The 16,848-nt window shown below is 35.4% G+C and overlaps 1 protein-coding gene across 1 annotated transcript; it reads left to right on the plus strand.

The window, feature by feature from the left end:
- Nucleotides 1-7,718: 7,718 nt before the first annotated feature.
- On the plus strand, nt 7,719-9,619 carry LOC103238461 (olfactory receptor 6C3). Its single transcript, XM_008003547.2, has 2 exons — nt 7,719-7,780; nt 8,640-9,619. Exon 2 carries the CDS (start codon nt 8,684-8,686, stop codon nt 9,617-9,619), a length of 936 nt encoding a protein of 311 aa, XP_008001738.1. The 5' UTR covers nt 7,719-7,780; nt 8,640-8,683.
- Nucleotides 9,620-16,848: the final 7,229 nt, after the last annotated feature.

The raw sequence follows: 16,848 nt of genomic DNA on the forward strand, positions 1-16,848 counted from the left end.
TCAGCACCCATCAACTCGTCATTTACATCAGGTATAACTCCCAATGCAATCCCTCCCCCCTCCCCCCTCCCCATGATAGGCCCCGGTGTGTGATGTTCCCCTTCCCGAGTCCAAGTGATCTCATTGTTCAGTTCCCACCTATGAGTGAGAACATGCGGTGTTTGGTTTTCTGTTCTTGTGATAGTTTGCTGAGAATGATGGTTTCCAGCTGCATCCATGTCCCTACAAAGGACACAAACTCATCCTTTTTTATGGCTGCATAGTATTCCATGGTGTATATGTGCCACATTTTCTTAATCCAGTCTGTCACTGATGGACATTTGAGTTCATTCCAAGTCTTTGCTATTGTGAATAGTGCCGCAATAAACATACGTGTGCATGTGTCTTTATAGCAGCATGATTTATAATCCTTTAAACTTTGCTTGTCTATAATAGAGAGATTAGCATTCATTTGTCAGGCACTTTTTGAAGAGAGAGACACAAAAATATATATATAACTCATGTAACTAGAGCTCATTCACAGTATTATACAAGAAATCTAAAAGATAACTATCATCAAGGCCCTGGATGATAATGCAGCCAGACTTCTATCAGAGACAACATTAAAATATCCACCAAAAGAAGCCTTTTTAGGCCAGGCGTGGTGGCTAAAGCCTGTAATCCTAGCACTGTGAGAGGTCAAAGCAGGCAGATCACCTGAGGTCAGGAGTTTGAGACCAGCCTGGGCAACATAGTGAAACCCCGTTTCTACTAAAATACAAAAAATCAGCTGGGTGTGGCAGCATGTGCCAGTAATCCCAACTACTGAGAAGGCTGAGACAGGAGAATCACTTGAACCTTGGGAGGCAGAGGTGGCTGTGAACCAAGATCGCACCACTGAACCCAAACACATGCCACCCAGCCTGGATGACAGAGCATGGGTGACATTCATCCTAGGTTAACAGTTCTGAACTAACAGATTAACATCTCAAAACAATTCAAATATATTATTGTCCTGAGAAACAAGTATAAGTTACATAGTTACAACCAACAGTATAACTCCACTAGTGTCTCCCAAGTAAGATTTCACTTTCTGAAAGTGCTTGTAGACACTCAACAGTTAATTCATATTACAGGTTTCTACCCAATAGGTATCTACTGATATACAGACATTTTACGATGGTGTTGAATGGATAACTCTACCTTCAGATAGTTAGGTTTGGATCATTTCCCAGACTAAACTTCTATACTGATTTTACTTAACAAACAAACTTTATTTAAAGGAAGTCTGTAATAGGAAATTGGACAGAACCTATACATATGGACACTTTGGTTTTAACCATAAATTATTAGAGCAGTTTAGAAAGAATACAGGTGTAGTAAGTGAACTGTATTACTGATGAAAAACTTAGCCTGTTTCCAGAAATAGGTTGTTCTCTGCATAGTTTGAGACCTGAGATTCCTGAAATCCCATCTATCTTACCAACCAGACAGTCTGCAACAGTAGGGCTGCGTTTTTCATTTCCAATGTCTTTAAGAATTGGATAAATGTCTTTAAGAATTTGAATAAACTATAGTATAGCTGTACACTGCAGCTATAAAAGGGATGAGAGATATACACTGTTGTAGCATGGTCCTCAGGACATATATTTATTAAATAAAATAGGGAAAATATTTGTATGTTTTACTAAGAAGGGGGAATATTAATGTGCAAATTATTTATGACTGAAGGTAACAAATGAGGTCATATGTAGTGGCTCACGCTTGTAACCCCAGCAGTAGGGGAGGCCAAGGCAGGTAGATCACCTGAAGTCAGGAGTTCAAGACCAGCCTGGCCAACATGGTGAAACCCAGTCTCTACAAAAAATACAAAAATTAGCTGGGTGGGGTGGTATGCACCTGTAATCCCAGCTACTTGGGAGGCTGAGGCAGGAGAATTGCTTGAACCCATGAGGCAGATGTTGCAGTGAGCCGAGATCATGCCACTGCACTCCAGCCTGGGTAATACAGCAAGACTCCATCTCAAAAAAAAAAAAAAAAGAACAAATGAGCAATAAGCCATAATATTTTTTAAAACTGCCTATAGAGAAGGAAGTAAAGAGGTTGGAAGAATCAATGTTTAAATATAGACTTTTTGAAATGTAATTAGGTTTGATTATTAAACTTTGGGCAAATATTAGTATTTAATAATTACAAATGCATTAATTTAAAAAAAACCCTGAAAAATAAAACTCAAGTGAATTAAATATAACAAACTGTGTATTAAGTTGGTGAAGTAACCACCTGAACAGAATTATTCCAGCTGGTTTTCAGTATATCAATTGGTCTGTACCTCCATATGGGCTTTAATCTAAGGGCACAAAGAGAAGAGCTAAAAATAAATCTGAAACTGTTCTCAGGAATGGCATTGCAGGTGACAGTGGCATCATTATTATTCTAATACTGTTGTATGTGCAATGTGAGGAAAAGAAACAAGTGAAAATTAATGTGATAGCTAGGGTACTCAATATGAGAGAAAGAAGACACAAATGAATCAAAGATAGAAAGGATTATGTAAAAGTCATGTAGTCCTAAAGTTGAAAAATATTAACATGTTTTAGTGATACAAGACATAGAAAGAAATTATTTAGGTAGTGAAGGTAAGAGAGTCCTTGGCAAGGTTTCCCTTTTAATAAAAAGCAGCCCCCAAGTCATTTCTTTTCTCACAAAGAGCAGCCTGAAAAATCAAGCTGCAGACATAGAAAAGCAGGCTAGATGCTTGCATGGGTGAATGCCAGCAGTTGTGTCAATAGGAAAAGGCTATCTGGGGGTCAGGCATATTCAACATGGCCACCCCATCTTCCCTTTTGTTTGTCAACCACATGTACAATAAAGAAGCAGGCAACATGGCACTGGCCAGGTAGAGAACTCATCTGCATAATAAAAGATTAGGGTGGGGCGGCCATCTTCTTTGTGGGCTATGCAAATGACACATCTGGTCTGACCAATCTCTCGTCCTCTATGTAAATCAGACACTACCTCCTCAGGCTCATCTGTAAAACCCTGTACATTTCACCATGGAGCCAGAAGACCCACTTAGAAGCCCCTCTCTCTGCAGGAGAGGGAGCTTTTCTCTTTCACCTATAAAACCTTCGCTCTTAACCTCACCCCTTGTGGGTTCACATCCTTGATTTCCTTGATATGAGGCAACGAATCTCGGGTATTACCCCAGACAAATTATGTTGTTTCATTAGTATGCTCTTCTAAAGATTTTTTTCAACAAGCTATTGTCCAAAGAATATTATATGTTAAAAAAATATGTTTGCTTGTCCTTTCCACTGAAAATAAATAGAAGAGATTATCGACTTCATGACAATTATTATAACTAGTGCTCAGATTCTTATCTTAATTTAATATTTTCCAATCAATGCAAAGAGGACTTTTTGGAGAAATTATTGATTCCAGATGTAATACAGGAAAGTGTAACATGAGCCTGGAAAAACATACTACTTAAGAAGGAAGCTATCTAATACTAAAAGTATAATGTTCATGAGAGTCAGAAGACAACTTGAAGACTTTCTCCCTCGTTAAATCACTCCAAAGAGGTAGAGATGTTAATTTAAATCTTCCTTGAAATGCATATGTCAAACACTAATATGACCAAAAGATGATTTCAAAATTGTGAATCTATGTGTTTATAATGATACCAACAAAAAAATACTGGTGAATCAACTTGGAATACTGAATGAAGAACAAAGTAAGCATTCATCTGAGATTTTCTATATGAATTGTAACAATGTATAAGGAAATGGTAAATGTTAGATTAAGAATATAATCATTTTGTAGCATAGTGAACAAATGAATCCAGCCATTGATCATCAATGAAACCACCACAGCAGGATTGTAACTGAGATAGTGAAGGAGATCCAACCTAGCCAATTCCATCTTGCTTCTAACCTCCCGGTTGTCCTTGTTCATTCTAGGCGGCTGAACTGACTTTAGGAGGAACTTAGTTTTCCAGGGCAGGCCTTTGTCTTGCCTGGGGACCAGACTGCCTTTGTAGAACTAACAAATTAGCCACAAGATTAGAAATTATGGTTTAGGAGTCATGCAGCTGGAGGCTACAGGATTCTGACCCTCCCTAAACTACTCCTAAGATAGTACTTGAGATATTTTGCAAACCCTGCACTTGACAAATCAGCGGCACCACCCAAATGGATAAACTGGCTCATCTGATCTTGTGATCCCTACCAAGGAACTGACTCACTGCAAGAAAACAGCTTCGACTCCCTGTGATTTCATCTAGGTCCTGATCAATCAGACTCACGGCTCACTAGCTTTTCCCCACCCACCAAGTTGTCTTTAAAAACTCTGATTCCCACACCTTGGGAGGCCAAGGCAGGCAGATCACCTGAGGCCAGGAGCTTGAGACTTGCCTGGCCAACGTGGTGAGACCCAGTCTCTACAACAAATGCAAAAGTTAGCCAGGCATGGTGGTGCGCACCTGTAGTCCCAGCTACTCAGGAGGCTGAGGCAGGAGAATCACTTGAACCTGGGAGGCCAAAGTTGCAGTGAGCTGAGATCATGCCAATGCACTCCAGCCTGGGCGACAGAGTGAGACTCTGTCTCAAACAACAACAACAACAACAACAACAACAACAACTATTGTGGGATCTGGTCAGCAGCCCACAATGCAACAGGGCTCTCTTTTTGTTCCCAGGCAGATCAGCAGGTCAAGAAATAATAGACACACACAAAATAGTAAAAGTCGGGTCCAGGGGGTCACCGCCTTCTGGTCCCACGATGACACCAATGCACTGGATATGCCAGCATTTTTTATTAAGTTTAGTGAGGGCGGGGGTAGCTTAGTGAGGGATTAATGTCGTTTGATTATGAGGTGAAATGGTCACATGGGGATGAAGTAATTCCTTAACATCTGTATGCAGAAGTATAGTATACAAAGGTAAGAATTTACAGTATAGTATGTGCATCAGTAATTTCTAACAGAGCCTTAAAAAAGAAACACGGTCTTTCCATAACCTATGACTAGCAAAATATTAACCAGTAGTAACAGTTGCAGCAAGATATTCATCAGCAGTAACAGTTGCAGCAAAAGCTGGTTACAAACAATCCATAGAAACAGGATGTGAAGCTAGACAACCGGTAAGAACAGAAATTCTCAGAAGGGAGTATGCCTTTACCCTAAAGAGGCCTAGAAGAGCCATGGCAAGATGAGGGTGTTTATAGCCCTATCTTACCCATATGAAAAGGTGCCTTCATGCATCCGTTTATAGGCTCTCCACAAGGGTAGCATTCCATTCCCAGAGCTATGAACATCTGCTTTTCTGGGATAGGAATCTTGGTGATGTGAAATCTCCCTGACTGCATGTCTGTTCGTAGGCTCTCTGCAGGGGGAAGCACATCATGCACTGTTGGCTCATTCTGGCAGTCCAACCTGGCATTGTCTTTACACAATCCTGCATGCAACTTTGTATTTACAATAATCAGGAGCATTTCATCTTTTATTCCATAGCAATAGTTTCAGGAGGTCTCCCTACAAACAACAACAACAACAACAAAACACCTCTGATCCCCGATCCCAGAATCCTCAGGGAGACTGATTTGAGTAATAATAAGACTTGGGTCTCCTGCACTGCCAGCTATGCATGAATTACAGGATTCGTTCTTTCTCTATTGCAGTTCTCCTGTCTTGATAAATCGGCTCTGTCTAGGCAGCAGGCAAGGTGAACTCACTGGGCTGTTACACCAATAGCTGCTAATTATTTTTTTAATCAATTAAACATGTATCTGTTGAAAGTATAAAATTCTTTTTTGAATTAGTTTTGAAAGGAAAAAAATGCCTAAGCCTAAACCTCAATTAAGCCTTTACATCTAAATAGCAACAACAGGATATCAATAGGGCAAGGATGCAATCAAGCGAGGCATTAATGCACTTTTCCCTCTGTGAATAATGATAGAATTTCCTGCTTATTAATTGAGTTATTATAATAAAAACATAACATCATTTTTATGATGGTCACAAAAGTGATCAACAAAAATTAAGTGATTAAGGGTAACACTCCTTATGATATGGAAACATATCTGCCAAAATGTTCCTTTACTAAATGTTCCTTTACTAAGTGAAATACATCTTAAGTATATATATTTTTGATTTCTAAATTATACCACAATAAAGCTGGAAAAGAAAAACTAAAACATTATTTGATTACTTAAATTTATTATTGTATTTTTATATATTAAATACACATTTCATAATTTTATTAAAACATATAATGCCTATTTTGTGTTAAATAATCTGTATTATATAATATGCATTATTAGTTTAAATACATTAAATGTTAACTAAATGGCTTATCTGATTATACATTTTTTTGCCAAAATATTTGGGAAACATAAAAAGAACACTAAGGAGAATAATTAGTTATAATTCACAAACCAGAATTTCACATAAATAAAAGCATATTTTATGGGTTTTTTACTAGAATGTTGAAGGGATAACAGATGTAAAGGCCAAGATAAACAATAAGATGGACAAATTGACACTGTTATTAAATATTGCAATTTATAATGATAATTGAGTTAGTTAACCTGATAGCATTTTTTAAAAACTTGTAAGCACAATACTTGCATTATGATAGTTATTCCTTACTTAGCATTGTGAAATAACCTTTTGCTTTTTGATGCCTTAACACTTAACCAAGCCTTAGGATAAAAAACAAAAATGGGGTATGTAGAAAATTTTTCTAATCTCAAAAAGATGATTAAATATCAATTAGATTGTGCTCTAGTTTTGTAAGAAAATGGATGTCATAGCTATTTTTATTACTCATGAAATATTAAGTATGCATAAAATATTAATTGCAATTAATGGAAGTAAATATTTCACAGAAGACAATATTTGAGGTCCTCTGTGGGCTAAAAGATGAACTTAACTGCTCTCAAGGGAGATAGACTACAGATAAGAGTTAGGAGGCTACTGAGAAATCCAAAGGCGGATTTCCGAAATCTCTCATGGTCTACAATACAACAGAGGTGTGGCCTGGACTTTGCTTTGTTCCCAGATCAAATCTTTTGAGGTCAAAACAAAGAAACTTGAAATGATTTAGATATAAGTATGACCAGAGGGAAGCCAGACACCAGAATCTAACTCATAATATCCAATGTGTCACATATTTATCTGTTTTCTCTTTAAATGTTTTTTCCTTTTTTGAACTTCTAGCTCAACATTATTGAAGAGGAATGAATTTTTTTTAACTTCTAGTTCAACATTATTGAAGAAGAATGAATTTTTTTTAACTTCTAGTTCAACATTATTGAAGAGGAATATAATGTGTTTCCACATCTTCCAAAAGTTTCTGGCATTCCATTTTTATTTCCTGAAGTATTTCCCTTAAACCATTATAAAATAGAGAAAAACATAAAATAAAATTTGGTAAGTGTGAACTTTGGTAGTGTCCAGAAGAGAAGCAATAATTTTACATTCTATCCATCATAACAGAAATTTGACAATCTAAAATATGGAGGAGACAACTATTAGGATTTTAGCAGACCACGTCTATAGAATACCAGCAGTGCTTGAATAGCTGGAAATTAACTGACTAGTTTCAAATGAATGTGAGAGGGTTTCCTATACAATTCTGGATATCTTTATGAATGAATGGTTACATAAGGATGAATGGTCTTATGTGGGACGAAATTTACTAGGAAATAAAACTTTTTTCCATAAAACTCTGAAAGGAAGATGTTCAAATGGAAGATGCACTAAGTTATAATCCAAGTGAGAGAGCTGCTGAGATCTAAGGCAAGTAGTTACTTTTCCAATTTATGCTTCAGAGCAAAATGAAAAATAGATAAATACCACATGTTCCCTTAAGCTCAAAATTAAAAATATCTGTATGTATAATATATACACACATTTCTTGTGAGTCATAGAAGACATCAAACATTAAAGATTTTGACGGAATTATAAGACAAACCAATAAATAAGTGAACATGTTCCCTATTTGTTAAGTAAAATAATTACATTATTTACTCTATCTTATAGTAAGTATAAATCATATAGAGGATGTTCTAGTATCTTGACAATTAGACCAAAATATTAATATTAAAAATAAAATGAATAAATAAAATAACATTATTAAAATAAAAACATATGTTTTATTTGCTAAAAATCTTTAATTTGTTTCTCATATCGTAAAAATAATTATGGGTTGTAACAATCTTGTAATTTTCACTTTTATCTTTTGATGGAATTAAGAGCATCCATTTTGTATTTAGGTGGTAATATCCTTTAATGTATACATCATGGAGAAAAAGAAAAATGTATGTTTCTTGTGATTGTTTCAACAAAAAGATAATGATATTTTGCATTATTGGGACTCAAAGCAGGAATTACACATTTTATTAGCTGTTTCTCAGTTATGTGGCTTATTGTATGAAAATATCCTAACTTCTGCTAGATTTAAAGTAAGAGAACCAGTAAATAGGCTGGACATAGAAAAAAAATTAAAACATAATGCAAAAAAGATAGTCAAAATAATACTGTCATCGACTGTAGGAGATTTTTAGAATTGTATTAATGATGGTTATATGGATCATGATGAATTATATCTCTTATCTATTTTTCCTTAATTGTCATTCTACCAAAATATCTTTAAAAGAACAAAAAGGAGAGTAGAGGAGGGAGAGAGAGAAAGGAAGAGACATGAACCACACAATGGTCACAGAATTTGTCCTTCTGGGCCTTTCTGATGATCCTGACCTTCAGATTGTGATTTTTCTCTTTTTATTTATCATGTATATATTAAGTGTTACTGGAAACCTGACTATCATCACCCTGACCTTTGTGGACTCCCATCTGCAGACACCTATGTATTTCTTCCTCCGGAACTTCTCTTTCTTAGAAATCTCATTTACAACTGTATGCATCCCCAGATTTCTGGGGGCAATTATCACCAGGAATAAGACTATTTCCTATAACAACTGTGCAGCCCAACTCTTTCTCTTTATATTCATGGGGGTGACGGAATTTTACATATTAACTGCCATGTCCTATGACCGCTATGTTGCCATCTGCAAGCCCCTTCATTACACAACCATCATGAACAGGAAACTCTGCACCCTACTTTTGTTGTGTGCCTGGCTAAGTGGGTTTCTGACCATTTTCCCACCCCTTATGCTTCTCCTCCAGCTGGATTACTGTGCTTCCAACATCATTGATCACTTTGCATGTGACTATTTTCCCCTCTTAAAACTATCTTGTTCAGATACATGGCTCCTAGAAGTAATTGGTTTTTACTTTGCTTTGGTTACTTTGCTGTTCACTTTGGCATTAGTGATTTTATCTTACATGTACATTATCAGGACCATTTTAAGAATCCCATCTGCCAGTCAAAGAAAAAAGGCTTTCTCCACTTGTTCCTCTCACATGATTGTCATTTCCATTTCTTATGGAAGCTGTATATTCATGTATGCTAATCCATCTGCAAAAGAAAAGGCATCATTGACAAAAGGAGTAGCTGTTCTCAATACATCCGTTGCCCCCATGCTGAACCCTTTCATTTACACTCTGAGAAACCAGCAAGTAAAACAAGCCTTCAAAAATGTGGTCCATAAAGTTGTGTTTTATGCAAAAAAATGAATTTTTGGTCAAAGAGCCCTATAGAAAAACAATTAAGCAAAATTTTGAAATTTCTCAGTATCTCTGTAAGTATCCTTGCTCTCCTAGTTTCTTTATATGCTGCATTATAGTTAATTTTATGTTTTCCCAGTCCATTTCTTCCACTTGTATACAAGTTTCTCAATTGCATTGTTTAATGACTTACTGGGAAAAAAAGTAAAATTTATTTTCCTTACAAAATTGTTTGGAAATTATATATATTTATTTAAAACTCAACTTGTGTATGATTCTATAGTAAAGTAATTTTACTATAGTAATTTTAATTCTGTATATCACTTCCTTAAAGGCACATATGTCCTCATGTTATACTTCAAATGTAGTTTCAAACTTTAATTTCTTCTGTATTTTCAACATAAATTTGATAATGTCATAACACTTTTAGACTCTACGTGTTCTCTATCATGTTCACTAAATTCAGTGCCTGGAGGTACTATGATCTGTTGCATTGTACTTTAAATGTAGAGATTTATTTCATGAAATTTAGTGCATGCCACTTTTATTTTCTTTGTAAATTAAGTTCCTTATTTAAAATACAAGAATAAATTTTAAAAGCACCATAATTTTTTAATTATACAAATATCAATTCAATTATTAATCATTAGGCTTGAGGTATAAGTCACTGATAAATGGTTGGACTATAGGAGAATTCCATCTTCAAATGTTCATTTTACTTCCATGTTCTCCCAAATGATGTTGGTAAAAACAACTTTAGGTCTAGCACACTTCATTTATAAATTTGTATACTGCTGTAACTTACAAAGTAAAATGTAAAAAAAAAGATTTCAAATAATTGTAAAATAATGAAAACTTTAATTTTATAGATTTTAACATATTTCAAATAATTTTGAGTCTTTTATGTCTCAATTATTTGCTGGTAAGATCTGGAAACCAAAGTCTTCCAAGAAGAGCAACTAACATGGAGACATCTCTGAGGAACTTAATCTTTAGGAATCTGTGATACTTTAAAAGTTAACATATGCCTATATTTGAAATAATTTTAAATACCTTTCACATGTGCCTTTTGTTGTTTGTTCACTTATTTATTTATAAATGTATCTACTAAAGAAACCATTCAGTGATTAAAAAGATTTGTTCTTGCTCTCACACAGATCTAGTAAGAGAGAAAAACATTAAAAAATGAATGATCACAATGCAATTTTATATGTTGTACCTCTATAAAGAATATATTGTATAGATATGTACATATGTTGAGATCTAAATGATAATAGTCTTACAACATTAATAATATTAATAATTTGAAAAGACATATGGATAAGGAAGTTAGAATAATTGTTATTTTTATTTATTCTATCAGGATAGCCATGATGAAGATAACAGGTAAAGAAAAAAGTACAATATCAGAAATCCTTAGATAAATAGACATACCACTCAGATCTAACAGTTAGTACTTACAATGGCAGACACAGTACTAAGTGCATAAACTTAATTATTTCTTTGCACTGCTATGACATATATAGGCACATTTTTTTCAGTTGTTAAACGACTTGATCAATGTTATCACATAAATGATATGAATAGATTTTATTCTTTTAAACTCTCCTGGCTTATTCAAACAAAAGCTGTAATTCTGATCAACTTCATTACATTAAAATATTTTTATAACTATAATATTTGGTCTGCGCAACTCTAGCAAAAAGAAAAAGTTGTGTTCATATATGTGTATTTTGGTTCCATCAAAATATTAGATTTTAATTGCGTGGCTTTTTATCTATAATTACTCAACAAACTATAAGCAATGAGAAGCATGCTTCTCTTTGGTTAAATGAGTTGCAGACCGTTTGTTGAATTTTTGAGTTATGATGCTTGACCTTCCATTTGCCATCAGTAAGAACTTAAATTAGATCATGCTATCTTTTTGAAGCTAATCCTTCAGTTTTGATATTATTTTCTAATTGTGAGATCAATTACAAAATACATGGAAACTATTTTTTTACTAAGAAATGTTATTCAAATGCAACATTAGTATGTGAAGAGCCTATGAGATGAAAGTCTTAGATTTTGTTGCAAGTCCATGACTTGTTTGGCTGTTAGGAAGGTGGAACTGCCTCCCTAACAGGTAGAGACAGTACTCCTTGCAAGCAGTCATCAGTCAAGTTGCCTGTGAAATTTTTGGATTAAATAAATATTAACAGTAAGGAGAATAGTGCTAATTGAATTCATGTTGAAACAATATGTCTTCATTCCCATTTATTTGGATTTAGACCAAGGTAATTTGCTACTCAACACAAGGAATTGAGAGTAGACGGATTCACTGTGAAAATGATGCTTTCACTCTCATCGTGTGGGTGTTTTATGTTAACATGCTGAGTTACTCCTGTAATAAGAACTTTGGCTATCAGGAAAAACTCTGTCTCCTTGAGAAAGTTATTTTCTGTGCCTCATTTTCCACATAAACTTATGAACGTTTCATGGCCTAATACATATAGGAAGCTCCCCCTTATATGCAGTGCAGGGTGATTTTTCTGTTGTTACTGGTTTTGTTTTGGTTTTGGGTTTTGGTTTGGTTTTTTTTTTTTTTTTTTTTTTTTTTCCAGGCAGGGTCTGGCTCTGTCCCCCAGGCTGGAGGGCAGTGTCGCAATCTCAGCTCACTGCAACCCTCGCCTCCTGGGCTCGAGGGATCCTCCCATATCAGCCTCCTGAGTAGCTGGGAATACAGGTCTGCCCGAACCACAGCAACTGGCTAATTTTTGTATTTTTTGGTAGAGATAGGGTTTCGCCATGTTGCCCAGTCTAGTTTTGAACTCCCAGGCTCAAGGGACCCACCTGCCTTACTGTGCTGCTGGATTTGGTTTGCCAGTATTTTGTTGATGATTTTTGCATTTACATACATCAAGGATATTGGCCAGAAGTTTTCTTTTTTAGTTGTGTCTCTGCCAGGTTTTGGTATCAGGATGATGCTGGCCTCATAGAAGGAGTTAGGGAGAAGTCCTCCCTCCTCAATTTTTTAGAATTCTTTCAGTAGGAATGGTACCAGCTCTTCCTTGTACAACTGGGAGAATTCACCTGTGAATCTCTCTGGTCCTGGGATTTTTTCTTTGGTAGGCTATTTGTTACTCACTCAATTTCAGAACTTGTTATTGGTCAGTTCAAAGATTCAATTTTTTCCTGATCCAGTCTTGGGATGGTATATGTGTCCAGGAATTCATCCATTTCTTCCAGATTTTATCATTTATGTGCATAGAGGTATTTATAATATTTTCCGAGGGTTTGTATTTCTGTGGGGTGAGTGGTAATATCCCCCTTGTCATTTCTGACTATGTTTTTTGAATCCTCTTTCTTTTCTTCTTTATTAGTCTAACTAGTGGTCTATCTATTTTATTAATTTTCTCATAAAAACATATATTGGATTGCTAATCTTTTGAGTGGTTTTTCATGTCTCAATTTCCTTCAGTTCAGGTCTGATTTTGGTTATTTCTTGTCTTCTGCTACCTTTGGAATTTGTTTACTGTTGGTTCTCTACTTCTGTCAGTTGTGATGTTAGGTTGTTAATTTGAAATCTTCTAATTTTCGACTTGGACATTTAGTGCTATAAATTTTCCCATTAACACTGTCGTAGTTGTGACCCACAGGTTCTAGTGTGTTGTATCTTTTTTCTCATTAGTTTCACAGAACTTCTTGATTTCTGCCTTAACTTCATTCTTTATGCAAATGTCATTTAGAAGCAGGTTATTGAATTTCCATGTAATTGTATGAATTGAGTGAATTTCTTAGTCCTGATTTCTAATTTGATTGCACTGTAGTCTGAGAGATTGTTGTGATTTCAGTATTTTGCATTTGCTGAAGAGTGTTTTATGTCCGTAGTTGATTTTACAAGTGACCGATTTAGAGTATTTGCCATGTGGCAGGGAGAAGAATGTATGTTGTGTTGTTTTGGGGTAAAGAGTACTATAGATATACATCAGGTCCATTTGATCCAGTGCTGAGTTCAGGTTCTGAATATCTTTGTTAATTTTTTATATTTATGATCTATCTAATATTGTCAGTGGCATGTTAAAGTCTCCCACTGTTATTGCATGGGAGTCTAAATCTCTTTGAAGATCTCTAAAAACTTGTTTTATGAATCTGAGTGCTTCTGTGTTGAGAGCACCAGTATTAATCCTTCTGCCACTTGCTTTAGTTTCAGTGTTCATATCACAGAGTGGTTCATGTCATAAAAGAAGTCAAAAGAATTCTTGAATAATCAGAACCCTTGTGCCAGATTGTCTAGTGTAAATATGTTTTCTAGCACTGCTTCTTCTGTATCTTCTTCCTCATCATCTGGCTCTGGTTTGGGAGCACTTATCTCCATTGGATTATCTGCTGTTTTCTTCTTTAGTGGTGTCTATTAGCTCTTGAAGTTCTCCAAGATGGATATCTTAAACTCCTTCACCCGCCTCCTTTTTTTTTGCCATATCCACAATCTCTTCCATGATTTTCTTGATTGTTTCTGTCTTAAATCCTGTGAAGTCATGCACAACATCTGGACAGCTTTTTCCAGCACAAATTTATTGTTTTGGGCTTGATGGCTTTCACAGTTTTTTCTGTAACAATGATGGCATCTTAAATGGTGTAAACTTTTCAGACATTAATGATGTTCTCTCAGAGATCTATTCTATAATATTGACGATCCTTTCCATAAAGTACCATGAATAATGAGCCTTAAAGGTCCTTATGACCCCTAATCTAAAGGCTGAATTGGAGACTTGTGTTTGGGGGCAAGTAGATTACTTTGGTGCCTTCTGCATTGAACTTATGCGGTTTGGGGGACCAAGGGTATTGCCCAATATCAAAAGAACTATAAAATGCAGTCTCTTACTGGCGAGGTACCTCCTGACTTCAGAGATGAAGCACTGCAAAACCAATCTAGAAAAAGGATTCTTGTTCACTCTTTCCGGTTATACAACCAAGACTGGCAGGTGGTGGTTATTTTTTCTTTCAAGGATCAGGGATTGGAGACTTTATAAATAAGAGCAGTTCTGATTATAAATCCAACTGGATTTGCACAAGAATTAGAGTTAGCCTTCCCCTCTTTCCTTAAATCCTGGTGCTCATTTCTCTTCCTGACTAATAAGTGCCCTTTGTGAAAATTTTTTTCTAGAATAGTGCACTTTTGTCCACATTAAAAAAACTGTAAGGGCAAATGTCCTTTCTCCTCAATGATTTTCTTAATAGTGCTTGGGAATTTGTCTATGGCCTCTTGGTCAGCAGAAACTGCTTCTTCAGTTAATTTCCTTATTTCATTTTTTACGATGGTCCTTACATTGGATTCATTTATTTCGAAATAGTGGGCCACCACAGCTGCAGACTTCAATCTCTGGTACGTATTAAGCAACTCAAGTTTTTCTTGCAATGTCATATTTTTCCACTTTTTGGGGGCACTTTCACCACCAGTAGTGACACTTCACATGGGTCTCATATTTCTAGGCTACATAGTTTACCTGCAAGTTTTTTTAAATTGTTGCAAATCTCCAAAAGTTTTCCCAATATAATTATTGAAAAAAAGTTCATATAGAAGTAGACCTGTGCAATTAAAACACATGTTGTTCAAGGATCAACTATACTATAAAATTATGTATAATTTATTTTCACTTTATATTTAAAATTTTCCTCACAATAACTCCATGAAATATTATTTTGATTTTAAAAATGAAAAAAGCTAAAATTCAGAGATATTAAATAATTTGTTCAAAGTCACAATATTGTATGTAGCTAAATTACATTTATAATCCAAAACCCATAGGTTGCTCCATTAGTCCCACAAATTATAAATTAATATTGTTATGGTTTTCATAAGAATATTTTAATGTCCTACTTTTCAGGAGAACTTCTGATTTTTAAGTTAAAAATCATCTTCAACTACAGATGGCTAGTTAACAAATAGAGACACTTGGAATATAAATAGAACGTATCTGAAAACCTACAGATTTTGAGAGTAATTTAGATGATTACTATTTTCGATTTCTGTTAGAAAAAAAATTAAAAGTCATTTTCCCCCGTTGAGGACTCCAAGGAAACAATTATGTACTAAGTATAGGAATATCATAAGACAATTCCAAAATAATAATCTGTAAGGTAAAATCTGAGAAAAGTTTAAACTGATTTTTATGAAGCTTTTTGCATTTAACCAGATTATATTATTGCACTCTGTATGTTAGTGTGTACCCATTGTTTAACTTCCACTTATAAGTGAGAACATATGGTGTTTGACTTTCTGCTTCTGAGTTATGTTACTTAGGATAATGGCCTCCAGTTCTATCCATGTTGCTACAAAAGACATTATTTTATTCTTTTTATGGCTGAGTAGTATTCCATGGTATACAATTTATGCATATATATACCATATTTTCTTTATCAGTCATCTGTTGATGGACACTTAGATTGATTACATGACTGTGCTGTGGTAAATAGTGTTGTGATAAACAAACGAATGCAAATATCGTTTTGATTTAGTGGTTTATTTTCCTTTGCGTACTCAGAAGTGGGATTGCTGGATGAAATGGTAGCTCTATTTTTAGTTCATTAATAAGTCTCCAAATTGCCTTCCATAGGGGTTGCACTAATTTACATCCCTACCAATAGTTAAGAAGCATTCCCTTTTCTCCCTATGCTTGCCAGTATCTGTTTTGTTTTGTTTTGTTTTAATACTAGTCAAATAAATGTGACTTTTAGCAAATATTGCTCTGACACTGGTAGTGGGACTTGGGAAGGGTTTCCCTAAATTCAAAGGACCGGCCGGGCATGGTGGCTCATGCCTGTAATCCCAGCACTTTGGGAGGCCAAGGCGGGTGGATCACGATGTCAGGAGATTGAGACCATCCTGGCTAACACAGTGAAACCCCGTTTCTACTAAAAATACAAGAAATTAGCCGGGAGTGGTGGCAGGTGCCTGTAGTCTCAGTTACTCGGGAGGCTGAGGCAGGAGAATGGCGTGAACCCGGGAGGCAGAGTTTGCAGTGAGCCAAGATCGTGCCGCTGCACTCCAGACTGGGCAACAGAGCGAGATTCCATCTCAAAAAAAAAAAAAAAATTCAAAGGACCAATACAGGCATAAAACTCCCCATAGGTCCTTAATATTGTCCATTTCAGAAGACAATTAAGCCATACTGGAAATCCAAAGCTGTGTTTTCTACTATCTCATTGAAATAGAAAAGTCTCTTTTCTGGGTTGCCAAAATTCAAGAGATACACTTA

This window comes from Chlorocebus sabaeus, chromosome 11, assembly GCF_047675955.1.
Source record: "Chlorocebus sabaeus isolate Y175 chromosome 11, mChlSab1.0.hap1, whole genome shotgun sequence".
In the NCBI taxonomy this organism is placed as follows: Eukaryota; Metazoa; Chordata; class Mammalia; order Primates; family Cercopithecidae; genus Chlorocebus; species Chlorocebus sabaeus.

Coding starts and splice junctions, on each gene's coding strand:
- LOC103238461 (XM_008003547.2), top strand. CDS start 8,684: ATGAACCACACAATGGTCACAGAATTTGTCCTTCTGGGCCTTTCTGAT.